This window comes from Notolepis coatsorum (assembly GCF_963971535.1).
Source record: "Notolepis coatsorum genome assembly, chromosome: 9".
Classification (NCBI taxonomy): Eukaryota; Metazoa; Chordata; class Actinopteri; order Aulopiformes; family Paralepididae; genus Notolepis; species Notolepis coatsorum.
Genome location: NC_140173.1, coordinates 126,566,253 through 126,581,990, shown reverse-complemented (window position 1 = coordinate 126,581,990; position 15,738 = coordinate 126,566,253). Strand labels below are relative to the sequence as shown.

The following is a 15,738-nucleotide window of genomic DNA, read 5'->3' as shown; positions in this document are numbered from 1 at the left end:
TCCTGGTCCCAAGTTCTCCCTTTCTAGTTCCACCTAGTTCCTGTTCCCTAGTTCTCCCCTTTCTAGTTCCACCTAGTTCCTGGTCCCAAGTTCTCCCTTTCTAGTTCCACCTAGTTCCTGTTCCCTAGTTCTCCCCTTTCTAGTTCCACCTAGTTCCTGGTCCCAAGTTCTCCCCTTCTAGTTCTACCTAGTTCCTTGTCCCTAGTTCCCCTAGTCCCCGTTTCTCCTGTTCCCTAGCTCTCCTAGTCCCTAGTCCTCTCTCCCTAGTTCTCCTTGTCCCTGGTTTACCTAGTCTCTAGTTCCTCTGTCCCAAGGCGTTCCCTTAACCTTCCCTTAGGCGTTCCCTTACTTTCCCTTAGTGTTCCCTTTTCCTGCCCGCCTCTTAAAGGCACCTTTCCTTCCCCTCATATTATATTCCTGTATTTGTGATTCTCCCTTAAAGGGACAGTGCCCTTTTCCCTGTATTTCCCTGTTGTTCAATAAATATCTGTTTCTTGGCAAACCATCATACCTGTCTTGTGCTGTGCGATTGGGGTCGGTTACAAACCATAACAGTACGACCCCACCAAATCGACGACCCCAGCCAGCACAGACGGTGTATGTTGAGTTTGCCTTTTTTTTTCTTGTTCCCTCTAGCTCCCCTGTTAGCCCTGTTAGCTCCCCTGTTAGCTTGTTAGTCTCCCCTCTAGCTCCCCTGTTGGCCCTGTTAGCTTCCCTGTTTGCCCAGTTTAGCTTCCCTGTTAGTCCTGTTTGGCTCCCTTGTTAGCCTGTTACTCCCCTGTTTAGCTTGTTAGTCTCCCCGGTTAGCTCCCCTGTTTTGCTTCCCGTTTTGCCCTGTTTGACCCCCCTGTAGCTAGCCATGCCCTGGCGGCTAACCCAGTTTCCCTCTGCATGGCCCCGGTCTGCTAGCTTGGCCCCGGCTGTTAGCACAGCCTCTATGTTAATGCAGCCTTGCAGCTGGCATAGGCCCTGTAGCTAGCCAGGCCCAAGCAGCTAACCCGGTCCCTCTGCTTGGCCTCCACTTTTTTGTGTAGTTTATCCCACTGCTAGGACTGCCCTTTCAGCTAGCAAGGTCAGTTTTTCTCACACAGCTAGGACTGTCCTTCCAGCTAGCTTGTGCTCTCATGCTGGTCCAGCCCTGTCTGCCAGCCTAGCTCCGGCAGCTTGCGCAGCCTCTATGTTGATGTAGCAGTACAGCTAGCATAGGCCCTGTAGCTATCAGTGCCCTGGCAGCTAACCTTCCCTCTGCTAGCCCTTTCCCGGTGCTTCCATGGTTACCCCTTAGCTACCCTGCTCGCCCCTCAGTTCCTCTAGACCAGTTGCTCTAGACCAGTTCTCTAGACCCAGTTCCTCTAGACCAGTTCCTCTAGACCAGTTCTCTAGACCGGTTCTCTAGACCAGTTCTCTAAACCAGTTCGCTAGACCAGTTCCCCCAGTTGCCCCTCTGCTACCCTAGTTACCCCTCGGCGACCCTGTTTCGTTTGCTAGCCCCACTCTTGTGGTGGCTTCCCCTACTGGCTTGGCCAGTGCCTTTGTTTTTGTCTTGTTTTGCCCCCTGCCACTCTGTCTGTATTTGTTTTGGGTCGCCGGGTGGCTCCCGTTGGAGGGGGGGATACTGTGAGGTTTTGCCCGCTGCTCACTACCTTTTCTCTGTCTTCTTTAAGCCTACTGTTAGGAATTCCCTATTCTCTGTCTTCTTTAAGCCTACTGTTAGGAATTCCCTACTCACTCTCTCTAGCCCCCACCCTCTCGTTCCTTACCCTTAGTGGCCACACCTGTTTGATATTCTATTATCTCTCGCACCTGTGGTGGCAGGCTAATTAGTCCCCCTGTGGGCTTTAAATACCAGGGCGCTTCCCCTCGTTTTGGCGTGGGGTCGTGTTGTATACTTGCCGAGTCATATTCTCTAAACATCTAGACTCTTTCGGGAGATCCTCTGTCTGCCTATGCTGTTCCATTCTCCGGCGTCGAGATGTTTGCTCCAGCCTTCGCCAGCTGTCGCCGTTGCCTGTGGGGGAGACTGGTCTGCGCTCCCTGTACTTCCACGGGAGGCACCCCAGCGTTCCACTGCAGACCCCCGCGCAGCTGTTCGTCCTGACGCACATCCAGACCAGCGCAGACGCTCTCCAGTCCTCAGCGCGCAACGCGCATCTTCCAAGGACGCTCGAGCTTGGCACGCTCTCCAGACCAGCGCGCAATGCGCATCTTCCAAGAACCTTCGAGCTTGGCACGCTCCTCCGTACCAGCGCACTGACGCGCATCTTCCAGACCTTCGAGCTTGGCACGCTCCTCCGTACCAGCGCACTGACGCGCATCTTCCAGACCTTCGAGCTTGGCACGCTCCTCCGTACCAGCGCTCAGACGCGCATCTTCCAGACCTTCGAGCTTGGCACGCTCCTCCGTACCAGCGCACTGACGCGCATCTTCCAGACCTTCGTGCTTGGCACACTCCTCCTCGCAGACGCACCCCGAGGCGTCTCTCGGTTCCGACGCGCCGACAGCGGCTACCCGGTGGACGACATTCTCGCCACCGCCACTGTTCCGACGCGCACACCAAGGTGTGGCGCGCACTCTGTTCCTCGGCTCCGACAGCGGCTACCCGGTGGACGACATCCTCGCCACCGCCACTGTTCCGACGCGCACACCAAGGTGTGGCGCGCACTCTGTTCCTCGGCTCCGACAGCGGCTACCCGGTGGACGACATCCTCGCCACCGCCGTTGTTCCAGCGCTCTGTTCCTCGGCTCGGACAGCCAGCCACCCGGTGGCGATGCCCTCGCCCCGTTGCTGTCCCTGTACCTTTACGCATACGCCTGGGTGAGTTTTGATTGTGATGTCACTCACTCAGCGTAGTGCCCTTGCCCCCGTTCCCGTTGCTGTCCCTGTACCTTTACGCATACGCCTGGGTGAGTTTGATTGTGATGTCACTCACTCAGCGTAGTGCCCTTGCCCTCGTCCCGCTGCTGTTTCCCAGCGTATTGCCTCTGTTTTTGGTTCTCACTTAGAATAGTATTTTTGGACTTTACATCTCCCCCTGTGTGTTTGTCACACGAAGATATTATTACTTTGTTCACTTTGTTATTTGGACTGTTTCTGCACCTGCTCTGTTTTTTCCCTTTTGTGCATTAACTATCTCCTCTGTCCTGCAGAGCGGCCCAGATGATTTCCACCAGTCCTCCCAGTTCCTCCCTGTTCCCCAGCCCGCCTCCGCGGGCCTCGTTCCCCTTCTAGTTCCACCTAGTTCCTGGTCCCAAGTTCTCCCTTTCTTGTTCCACCTAGTTCCTGGTCCCAAGTTCTCCCTTTCTAGTTCCACCTAGTTCCTGTTCCCTAGTTCTCCCCTTTCTAGTTCCACCTAGTTCCTGGTCCCAAGTTCTCCCTTTCTAGTTCCACCTAGTTCCTGTTCCCTAGTTCTCCCCTTTCTAGTTCCACCTAGTTCCTGGTCCCAAGTTCTCCCCTTCTAGTTCTACCTAGTTCCTTGTCCCTAGTTCCCCTAGTCCCCGTTTCTCCTGTTCCCTAGCTCTCCTAGTCCCTAGTCCTCTCTCCCTAGTTCTCCTTGTCCCTGGTTTACCTAGTCTCTAGTTCCTCTGTCCCAAGGCGTTCCCTTAACCTTCCCTTAGGCGTTCCCTTACTTTCCCTTAGTGTTCCCTTTTCCTGCCCGCCTCTTAAAGGCACCTTTCCTTCCCCTCATATTATATTCCTGTATTTGTGATTCTCCCTTAAAGGGACAGTGCCCTTTTCCCTGTATTTCACTGTTGTTCAATAAATATCTGTTTCTTGGCAAACCATCATACCTGTCTTGTGCTGTGCGATTGGGGTCGGTTACAAACCATAACAAGTCCAGTCCTTTTGGTGGGTCTGGGTCTTCCTTCGCGCTCCGCTGCTACGGCCTTGCCACGGGGTTGGGTTTGCCTTTGACCCCGTGATTCTGGGGGCAGTAACGAGGTTGTTCCTCCGTTCGTTCCCGGGTGGCATGCGGGTTGTGCGTGTGTGTAGTCGTGGGGTCAAGCCACGCTCTGCTCACCCTGTGCGTTGAGTTGCTTGAGTGCCTCTTCGCACGGTCGGGTCCGTTGCCCTCCCGTGAAGCCACCAATAGGGGGGGTGCCCTCCATTATGGTGGGTCGGGGGGGCTCGGCCCTCCCTGATCTGATGGCTGTGGGGGGCCTCAGCGGGGTGTATTTGTCGAGCTATGGCTCCCGCTCAGCTCCTGTTATGCAACTGGTGCTGAGCGAAGCCATAACGGAACAGAACGTTAGGTTATGTAGATAACCAAGTTCTGTTAGTTATGGTGCGCTCAGCACCAGGACGCCGCTGCGGCCCTTGATTTTTCATTGTGATGAAATTTGTTGGGAAGGAGATGAGTGTGTGGCACCATCCCTGCTTATATAGGTAAGCGGATGGGGTGTGGCCAGATGAATGCTGGCATTTAAAGGTACATTTGTGAAATTATTCAGTGTATATATGCTGAAGCGAGATATATGCAACTGGTGCTGAGCGCACCATAACTAACAGAACTTGGTTATCTACATAACCTAACGTTAATGTTCCCTGTTTAAAGGTTAAATGCCTCGTTCTTGTAGCCCTTGGAAACACACAAGTTTCAACATAGCAAAACCTTTTTTCATCTGATCCGGAAGCGTTCACGTGTCAAATTCGGGAGAAACGCTGTAACAATTATAAAGAAGCCTAAATTATTCTAAACACAGAAAGTTAATTGTATTGTCAACATTACGTGCTTCTGTCCACTATTGGTTTTGCTTGTGGCTGAACCAGCCAATAGCAGAACTAGCTCATGACCTCACAACTCGGCAACTCAGGTAACAGACATTTCTGACATTGTTTATCAGATTGCTTTTCAGCCATTTGCATGGTATTTCTGGGTTGGAAATTCATTCATCTTCATCTGATAAACCCAACAACACCACATGAGCTGTACAAAAGCATTCAACACATTGAGATCAGAAGACTCCTTTAACCCACAACATTTAAAAGAGAGCACAGCGCTTCCTTCAAAAGGAACATTGTTTCAATGCATAATCAAATTCACGTTGTACTGATGTTTACTGTATAACAAAACCCATGTGTCTCATTCCTCAGGGGAACATAAATCACACTGCATGTACATGCCATTGTCTGTGGTTTTTCATTTAAAAAATAAATAATTGTAGTTAGTAATAAAAAAAAAAAAGAAAAAAATTATATTTTCGTTTGATCACTTGTTCTTTGGACCACGTTTTGCTATCAGGAGAACATGCATAGGGTCCTGAGTCTGACCCAAGGTTTGAAAAGCCAGGTGTAGTCTGCAGTTATCTTCCATCCTATGTCTGAAGGCTTTAGACTCTGTGGTTACAGTAAGATTCGTCGGGTACCCAAGCTTATCTGTAGTACTTCACACTTCACATGGAAAGCTATGGTCTGATAAACCACTCTGCAAGCAAGGGCCTGGTAAAAGCTTATTATGGTATGTATGAGTCCTCCTGACTAGTACATAGATAGACAGAGAGGGTAACATAAATGATTGGGTGGAGTACCTGTCTTGTAAAATAATAAAATAATCCACAGTCCATATACCGTAATACCTGAACATAATATACAGTACGTCTCTGACAGCTGACATGTCTGTTACACAGGGGAGCCTTTGAGTGGGAAGCACCTCCATCGTGCGGTCGATAAGAACAACGAGGAGGAGGTGACCAAGGTGTTGCTGTCGGGGTGAGGTGACATTATTGTGGATGTGGTGGTTTGGAAGCAGACTTGTGAAAAGCCCACATATCATCATTGCATTTGGTTTGATGTCCATCTATGCTGCCATGGCAAAAGCAACCACCAGGGTGTTCATCCAATGATTAGGATACACAGCAACAACTTCACAACTCTCTCTGCCTCTCTCTCTCTCTCTCTCTCTCTCTCTCTCTCTCTCTCTCTCTCTCTCTCTCTCTCTCTCTCTCTCTCTCTCTCTCTCTCTCTCTCTCTGTAGGACAGTCTGTGTGAATGTCACTGACAAAATGGGCTTCACTCCTCTCATGGTGGCTGCACAGAAAGATTATATCAGGTACCTCTTTGCTCCCGTGGTTGATTACTGTAACAGTTCCCTGCTGAAATCATTCCTATCATCTGAAAATACTGCAGTATTTATGCTGTGATTTCCTCCCTTCAGAATAGTTCACCAGTTGGTGGAAAACGGTGCAGATGTGAATATGAAGAATGGCAGTGGGAGGGACAGGTAGAGTCATAAGCAGTCAAATATGACACTGCTTTTATATTCTTGGATACAATTATTAACATTAAAGGAACACGCCAAGATTATGGGAAATGTGCTTATCGTCTTCTCCAGAGTCAGACAAGAAGATAGATACAAATTTTTTTCTATGTGTTTTAAAGTAGAAAGCAATCCGGCTGCAAGTGAGCCTAGCTTAGCACAAATTAATGGAACAGTTAGGCTAACTGTGAGGGCTGGGTAGGAACTGCATGCTTTCCAACGAGGGGGCGTGCCGAACATTCAGCTCACGCACCTGAGAGTGGTTGGCATTCAGCTCGTCGGGAGACCACAAGAACTGCCGACTGCCTTCCACTCATTGCCAGGTCGTTCCGTTGCTACCATCTACCGTCGCGTCTCTGGGGTGAGACCATCGTGCCATTGTGCCATCTACTGCCCTACTCTCTCTCTCTCCCCGTGGGCCTCGTTCCTGGTGTGAGACATCGGCATCGCTCTCTATGCTTCCACGGGAGGATTCCTATGTTCTCACTCCATTTTCGTGGGTCCTGTTTGCTGAGTTGTCCGTCGGCAGTGTTCTGTGGTGTGAGGTATCGTCATCGCTCTCTATGCTTCCACGGGAGGATGCCTATCTTCTCACTCCTTTTTCATGGACCCCTGTTTGCTGTGTTGCCCGTCGGCAAGTGTTCTGGTGAGTCTGAACAGGACCAGACTCAGAACTTTCATTTCATTCATGGACTCTAGAGGATTCACCTGTGTATGCCACTTTTTTGTTTGTAAATAAATTATGCCCAGTTTTTGGCTAACTCTCATACCTGTCTTGTGTTGTGCTATTGGGGTCGCACACAAACCATAACAAACTGGTCCATGTCCGCTTCCATTGATTTGTGCTAAGCTAGGCTCGCTTGCAGCCGGTTAGCTTTCTACTGAACACACAGAGGAAATTGATATCTATCTTCTTGTCTGACTTGTCATGACAGTAAGCACATTTATTTCTCATAATGTTGGCGTGTTCCTTCAAGAGAGTTCATTATTGTAGAATTGTATTCTTCAGCTAAACAGTGATATTGTGTGTGTGTGGCAGCCTGATGCTGGCGTGTTTCGGAGGCCACCTGGACACAGTGAAGTACCTGCGCCAGCACGGAGCTACATGGAACTCTCAGGACAAGGGGGGATGCAGCGCTCTCCACTGGGCTGCCGACGCAGGCCACCTGGCTGTCATAGCATACATGATCCAGGATGGCTGCGAGGTGAGAACCAACACCACCGATACGAGTATAGTAAGAATTTCTCAAAATGACCAGCCTACCTGTCTTTTAACGAGTAGATGCATATTTTTTATTTTATTTTTTTACAAAGCCTACACAACTGTGTCAAATAGGAAATAGTAGAAAAAAGCAGGAAGCCGGACCAGCACTCTCAGGTTTCGACAATTTTTAATCGCAGCCGAATACATGGCTAGCCATTAACACTGAAGAAGGAACACCTGTTCCGAAACATGTCTGTTGTATTCGGCTGCGATTAAAAATTGTCGAAACTTGAGTGCTGGTCCGGCTTCCTGCTTTTTTCTACTTAAATCTTCGGGATTGCAGCACCCAGTGTCAATTATTGAGAACGCGGTCTAACTTGACTTTCAAATAGGAAATAGAAATAGGAAATAGGAAATAGGAAATAGGAAATAGGAAATAGGAAATAGAAATAGGAAATGCAAATAGGACCTTAAAAGAGGGGTTAGTAACTCAGTTTGAATTATGAACTGTACATTACTCATGGGGGTGATATTTTTTTCTTTCTTTTTAGAATTTTTTTTAAGGCACACAACTATAATTACAATTCCTGTTTTCTTTCTTTCCCTTCATTATTGTCTGCATTTCTTTTGCATCGTCATGGTATCACAGCTGGACGTGAGGGACAACATTGGACATTGGACCCCTCTGATGAGGGTGGCAGCAGTCAGTGGGAACTCAGCCGTGGCCCGCATCCTCATCCGAGCCGGGGCTGATGTCAATGACAGGGACAAGGACGGCAAGACACCTCTGATGGTAAACCCTCCACCTCAACAATGTAGTAGGATGAAATGAACCCTGATCAGGGTCACTTCTGCAATTCATCTGCTGTATAGTTATAGAATAGTATGGGAGGGGAAGCTGAACGTAAGGCTAGTAAAGGCCTAATCTGGTACCCAAGCAGAATGGACTGAGGAGGATACAATACAAACAAAAATCTGTTTGGGGCGGGACTATTAACTACATGCTTTAAATGGCCAATTGTACAAGGCCAAGTGTGAGACATTGGAACTGTTGAACCTCCTCTCAGTGGAAACTGTTTTTGTTCCTTCAGCCCATCTCTATAAGAAAGTTACCAGTATGGTAAAGGTGAGCCATGGTAATGCAAGAGCCTCATGATCACCAATGAGATAATGTGTAATAGCCTGTTCTGACTGACAGGTGGCAGTATTGAACAACTACGAGGACCTGGTCGTGCTGCTGTTGGACAATGGAGCAGACCGCACTGTCAAGAACAAGGTGTGTGTGGGGGGGTGGGGGGTTTGGCGGATTGACCAGGTAAGTACTGCCAGTCAAACTAGAGGTGTTAGACCTAGCCATAGACCTATACCTCCCCCCTACTGCCAATAGTTGGAGAACTCTGTCTGACTCTTAATTACTAAACACTTCACGGACTCTGGCGCAATGTGCTATTACTATGTATACCATGTATACTATTATCGATAGAAAATACTGCCATTCTATTGTTATTATTATGTTCTACATATTATAATTTATCTTATTTCTTATTATATATTATTTTTATATTATTATATTTGTACCTGCCTGTATCTCCCATCCCCTGTCCCTGATGCTGCTATGATGCCTGACTTTCCCCAATGGGATTAATAAAGGAACACCTCACTTCAATTTATTTGAAATACTAGTAAATATCACTACTGCTGTCTATATTTTTCAGTATGGCTCGGGAGCAACTGAGATGGCTAAGGCATTTAAGAGAAAGGTGATGTATTTTTCCCACAATACACCAGTGTTTTTGTGTTATTTACATTATTTAAACATTCTGAGTCATTGTTCATTGTGTTTTCCTCCCTACAGAAGATCGTGACTTTATTAGCGGGAAGCAACAACGTGCCACATTAGAGTGGAGCCAAAGGGAAAGTTATTGCTGTATTATAACCTCACGTGACCTCACAATTCCCTTTTATTAACATTTTATGTATGAATCCATAAATTTGTTATTAGTGCTAGTAAATGTTTCAAGACTAAAGCATGTACCATATAGAGCTAATGTACAGTATGGAATGACATGCCATTTTATAGACATGTTTATAGATATCATAGGTCAAAACACATAACTGCGAAAACTAAAACATTTACAGGTGTGAGATGTCAACTATAAAAGAAGTCTTTGACTCTGTCCTCAAACCATTCACTTATATATGTAACAAATCCTTTTTCACTGGTATTTTTCCAATCTTTAAAAGTGGTGACATACATACTATATCAAATTATAGACCTATATCATTGCTACCTCAATTTTCAAAGATACTCGATTTTTTTTTTTGTAAATAGACTTGATGGCTTTATTGAAAAATATGGATTATTGAGTGACCATCAATATGGTTTTAGGAGCAATAGATCAACATCCTTAGCAGTAATAGATTTTGTGGGAAATATATCAACAGCAATTAATGAAACAACCCTCAATAGGTGTATTTATTGACTTATGTAAAGCATTTGACACAATTGATCATTCCCTGCTTTTACAAAAAATTTAACGGTATGGAATAAGAGGTGTCACTCATCATTGGTTAAGAAGTTATTTAGATAATATGTTTCAATATGTAAATATTAATAATACAGAATCACATCTTAGAGTAACTTGTGGTGTTCCACAGGGTTCCGTATTGGGACCCAAGTTATTTATACTTTATTTAAATGCTTTTTTTACAGTATCGAATATTTAGAAAATTGTTACGTTTGCTGATGATACTAATTTACTTTGTTCAGGGGAGGACATAAAAGAATGATTGAAAACAGTAGAAAGGGAATTGATTAAGTTAAAGAAATGGTTTGATAGGAATAAGTTGTCTCTTAATGAAAACGAAACAAAATGTATGGTATTTGGTGGTGTTCCTACTGACTGTGAAATTAAACTGAATGTAAATGGAACCGAAATTGAAAGAGTATATGAAACAAAATTCTTAGGTGTGATTATAGATCACAAACTCTGTTGGAAGCCACATACAATATATCAAAGGTAAATTAGCCAAATCAGTTGGCATTCTGTACAAAACAAGGGAGCTGTTAAACCAGAAATGTTTGTATACATTGTATTTTTCACTTGTTGTGCCATACATGTCATATTGTGTTGAGGTCTGGGGGAATGTTTATAAAACAAATATAGATCCTATTATTAAACTACAGAAAAGAGCTATTAGAATAATAAATAAAGCTATAGTTACCTTGAATCTACAAATCCATTATTCATAAAGTCCTGCACATACAAATTTGTAGATATGGTTTACATAAAAACCTTGGAGATCATTTTTCGTGCTAAGAGTAAGAACCTACCAGCTTGTATTCAATGTCTCTTTCAACCAAGAGAAGGAAAGTATAATTTAAGAGGGTTGTGTATTCTTAAAACATGTAAAAAGGTAAGAACTAATGTAAAAGCTAGATGTGTTTCAATCTTGGGAGTTAAATTGTGGAATAGTCTTAGTGACGGGTTGAAGTTGTGCACTTCTCAGGGGAGATTTAAAAAGGCCCTGAAGGATAAAATAATTCAGGAGTACAGTTTTGAGTAAAACATCAAACCTTTTTTTCTCTTAAAAAATAATGGGGAAAAAAATTATATCTTGTGGCATATTTTAAGTTTTTCTTTCTTATATTAAAGTATATTTCGTTTTTAAGAATTGTAAAGGATGGGCAAAAATAAGCATGTGCTTCAGCCTATTCCTTTTTTCGGTCATTGAGTTTGGATTTTGTGTGTGAGCTTACTTTGAATATGTACATTTGTGATTTTTTTTCTTTTCCTTTTGAAAGTCCACACGTGTGTTTTTGATTTATCTGTAAACAAAGACCGAAAATAAACTATTCATCATCATCATCAGATCTAGTTCTTTTTCTTTTTTTTTAAATTATTATTCGTTTTATTTTTTAAGTGTGCAGTTCTGGTGTGGGGTCTGTTTTTTTGTGGCACAGGTTTAGGTTTAGGCAGTGGTTTCTTCCCAGATGGCTTTGTCTTCCATCTACAGCAGGCACGTGCACACATAGAGCCCAAGGGGTGCTTGAGCACCTGCCTTTTTGAGCCTCATAAAAAAAGTGCCCTTTTTGAATTTTTTGAATTTTTTTTTACCGTTACGCATATAGACTGCCCTTCCAACTGAAAAATGTCAGGATAGAATCAAAATATTATAGGTAAAGAGAGATGCCCCGTATTTCATTGCAGTTTGCACGGCCTCCTCAGCGTGCCTCTCCGCGGACCTATATATTTTATGCATAGCGTGGGTGGTGATGATGATAGAAACCGCTGTGGCGCATACAGTTGAATGCTGGTATTACACTCATTGAGGGACACGAAGCAGTCAAGTCCGATGGGATTTGGGAATCTCAAATACAAATCGGGATTGGAATAAAAAATGCATTTATACAGCACTTCTTGGGGTCTGTAGGGTAAGTACTTATTCCCTCCCCCCTGAACATTTATGGAGATGTATGGGCCTTTTAAGTCAGTGATAAAAGTGTCTTTCAAGGATAAGTGAGCTCCTGCACTGATTATTATAGTTCAATATTTGATCACCAAAACCCCCCAAAAAGCATAAAAAGCCCCCCCCCCCCCCCCCGCCCGAAAAGGGCCCTTAAAAATCGGGCTCGCGCGCTTGAGCACCTGCCACTCTAAAGTCCTGTGCACGTCCCTGATCTACAGTATAGGACATCTGACATCAGTGACTGTAGTGGTTTGATGAGCATACAAAACGATGTAAACCATCTACTGTAGCGTGGCCATTTCAGTTATCACCAGATGTCAACATACTGTAGCTGGACAGACGTGAGAGATTCTAGGTTAAACATAAGAAAATGCTGATGGAATTCCTTAGTGGTTGAAGAACGGAATGGTGTCTCTCAGTTCCCTATGCTTGTAGATTCTATGCCGAGGTGCATTGTTCCTTTTGTTTTGATAGTTACCTGTACATGCAAATATTTTCTCTAACATTGTTCTACTATGTTGCAAATACTTTTTTGCAAATACCATACAAATAAAACAACTAGTAACAATCGTAAAGGAACTCTTATTTGGCTCTGTGATTTCACTGTTCACACCTTATGTTCGACAAGCCCGTACATTTGAACCTCAACTGTTATCTCTACCCTACAGGTGTGATTTCCTCTGAATTCAAAACCGTTATATTGGATTTAATCAGCATCCACTGTAGATATGAGCATAGCCTCATCACAGTTCTTATGTGTAGAAATGGAAAATAACAAAACTTACAATATTTACACTGTACAATGGCTTTCAACATTTCAGTTATGCAAATCAACATGCAGTACATTTTGGATTTACACTTAGGATGAACATTGACACAACACTAACATAAATTCTTCCCATGTGCTGACTACACAACATAATGTACAGTAAGTATGTATGGTATTACTGACGCATGTTTGTAATGTGACTTACTCGTTCCAGAGTGGTGAGAAGACATGCATTGCACTTGGATGCAATGATCAGAATAAATACAAAACTTGATTAAAGAAAAAAAAATACATTTGTTTCACAAGACATACAACATCTTGATGAATAGAAAATCTAATTATGGTTACCGTACTTACACACATACCTCAAGGAAAGTGTCTTGATTGAATGTTCAGTGATGAGCTCCAGTTTAAGATGAACAGAATCACTAAACCTCACATTAATCTAAATGGAATGTTCTGACAGCTTGTATAGCAGGGCACTGCTGAAAAATAGCATGCATACTCAGCAAATCATCTCTTGTTAAAGGTGAATGTTCCCTGTTTAAAGGTTAAACGCCTCGTTCTTGTGGCCCTTGGAAACGCACAAAACTCAATTGCAGCTAATCTTTTTCATCTGATCCGCAAGCGTTCACGTGTCAAATTCGGGAGAAACGCTGTAACAATTATAAAGCAGCCTAAATCATTCTAAACACAGAAAGTTAATTGTATGTTCCCCTTGTGAATTTCGCCAAAACACCCTTTTTCATTGTTTTGTTGGAATCTCCTAGTGTCACCTGTGTTGTTTTGGGATTTGGTGTGGATGCTGAACGTGTAGCAGGTATATATGTAATATACTGTTATGTATTCCACGAATAATCCTTCCCTCACGTTTTATTTTAATTTGTTTATTGTTATTTTTATTCTCAAAGTCTTTTATTTTGAAATCGTCACTTCCTGCCGAAATGACGTATTTCCCCTTGCGCGTCCCTCTTCACGCCAGTCTATACGCGTCTCTACTTTCCGTAGCTCCATTTCTGCAGACGCCTCTCTGATTGGTTGAGCCCATTTATGCAGACCCCTCTCTGATTGGCCGAGCGCGCGCATGCGCATGAGCCGCGACAAGCTCCTCATGGAATCGAAACTCCGTTAAGCTCCAGAGAGAGAGGCTGAAAACCCACAGTTCTTGCCCGACGGATGGGAGCCAAATCCCGGATCCGAGTTTTCTGATGAATACCCCCAAAACATAGAGGTTGCGAACGCAATTTATACGCATGGAAGTATTGATTACGCCATAACAAATCATTAAAAAAATATACCGTTAACTGGAATATGTTGTGTGTGCCTTTACACATATGTTGGATTATGTAATTGGTTTGTCATTAAAAACCAATAATAATCGCTCGCATCGCCGGCTTCGCTGACCAGAGCTCTCTCAGATTCAAAGTTTTAATTGCAGCCTGGAACATACATGTTTCGGAACCAATGTGTAACTAGACAGTTACAATATAACATTTATATTAATTAACCCAGTTAATGCCTTAAGAGAAAGAGTCTGGTGGTCAATGTCACTTCGGATTGCTACGGAAATGTTGTGTCTTACTAATAATAACTAATTCCTTGGTCAATAGAAGTCTCTGTGATACTTTCTGAATATGATTTGGGAACATCAAATGGGCAGGGTTATAATAGAAGAAAGACAGTGTAAACAATATAATTAACTCTGAATATAATAATGAGGAAAAAAAAACAGGATACACAACAAGGTGCATGAGATGAGATTATATGTGGGTGGCTAGGTGGTGTAGTGGGCAAGGCACTCGCCACCAATGTGGAGACGCTGGGTTCGCGTGTTCGAATCCAGCTCTCCACATTGTTTTCAGTTTAGCTGGTCGTCCGCAGTAATACACATAGGCCGTATTACGGGGAGGGAAAATGAAGGGTGGGGATTGGGCGTTGTGGACAGCGACTCCTACAGGTCGGTTGGTGCGCCTGCGCAGTAGAATCAGGAAGTGTCGGGGGCAGCGTGAGCCTCCCACGCGTTACTCCTCGCCACTGAGAGATCGAGCTGCGCAGGTGAAAAGATGCGACTGCTGTTACCTCAAGTACCGGAGGGGACTTGTGCTATGTATGACTTAGTCCACATTGCAGCCGGCTTGTGGGAGGCAAGAAACAGCGTTCGTGACAGGGGAGGGTTGAATTGGATGATATGAAATTGGGATGGGAGAAAAATATAGAAAATGGGAGAAAAAGTGGATCAAAAAAAGAGATGAGGTTATATGTAGAACATGGTACAGTTACAGTAAGTGGGGAGTGTAAACACTAAACAGTGATTCAAACCCCCTCAATGTACAGTTTCTGACAGCTGGGCTGTGTTAAACTTGTCACGTGAAATAACGTTATGTGAATAAACCGCGAAATAACATAACGTTATGTTATATAACGTTACAATGTACAGTTTCTAACAGCTGGCTGTGTTGTGAAATGTGCATAACGTTATGAATAAACCGCGAAGTCACGCGAAATAACGTTATACGCGAATCTGGTAGTACATTTCTTTTTATCTTCTTGATATGATAACGTTACGTCCGCCTTTTGCAGCGTGACAAGCTAAACCAATCAGAGAGGGGCTTCGCTCAACCAATCAGAGAGGGGCTTCGCTCAACCAATCAGAGAGGGGTCTGCAGAAATGGGCTCAACCAATCAGAGAGGGGTCTGCAGAAATGGAGCTACGGAAAGTAGAGACGCAGTCTATACTGGGTGCTTGAAGAGGTAAGATGGCAGCTCATCATCTCTAAACATATCTTTGGTCTAAAAGAACGTTATGATGGTTTAAATGTGTAAATAAGTTGCCGGGCAATGACCCAGTTGTATATAATAAGTATCTATGTTAAATATGAGCAGTTGTGCACTTTTTGTAAAGCTATTTAGCAGTGGTGACGATCTTTTGTGTATGACACATGTTGTGTAGGCCTCGACCTGACTGTGTGATATATTTTCCCATTGTAGCCTGTGAGCTGAGGGCGCCATCTTGTGGCCAAGATAAAACAAGACAAGACATA

The 15,738-nt window shown here is 44.2% G+C and overlaps 1 protein-coding gene across 1 annotated transcript in view; it reads left to right on the top strand.

The window, feature by feature from the left end:
* fank1 (fibronectin type III and ankyrin repeat domains 1) overlaps positions 1 to 15,738 on the top strand; it is a gene marked incomplete at both ends in the record, with an annotated part of 29,355 nt that overhangs the window by 7,313 nt on the left and 6,304 nt on the right. Inside the window, 6 exons of the mRNA XM_084321987.1 lie at positions 5,626 to 5,707; positions 5,973 to 6,047; positions 6,153 to 6,218; positions 7,294 to 7,459; positions 8,108 to 8,251; positions 8,657 to 8,734. Of these exons, the coding sequence (XP_084178113.1) occupies positions 5,626 to 5,707; positions 5,973 to 6,047; positions 6,153 to 6,218; positions 7,294 to 7,459; positions 8,108 to 8,251; positions 8,657 to 8,734 (611 nt within the window). The remainder of the gene's footprint in view (positions 1 to 5,625; positions 5,708 to 5,972; positions 6,048 to 6,152; positions 6,219 to 7,293; positions 7,460 to 8,107; positions 8,252 to 8,656; positions 8,735 to 15,738) is intronic.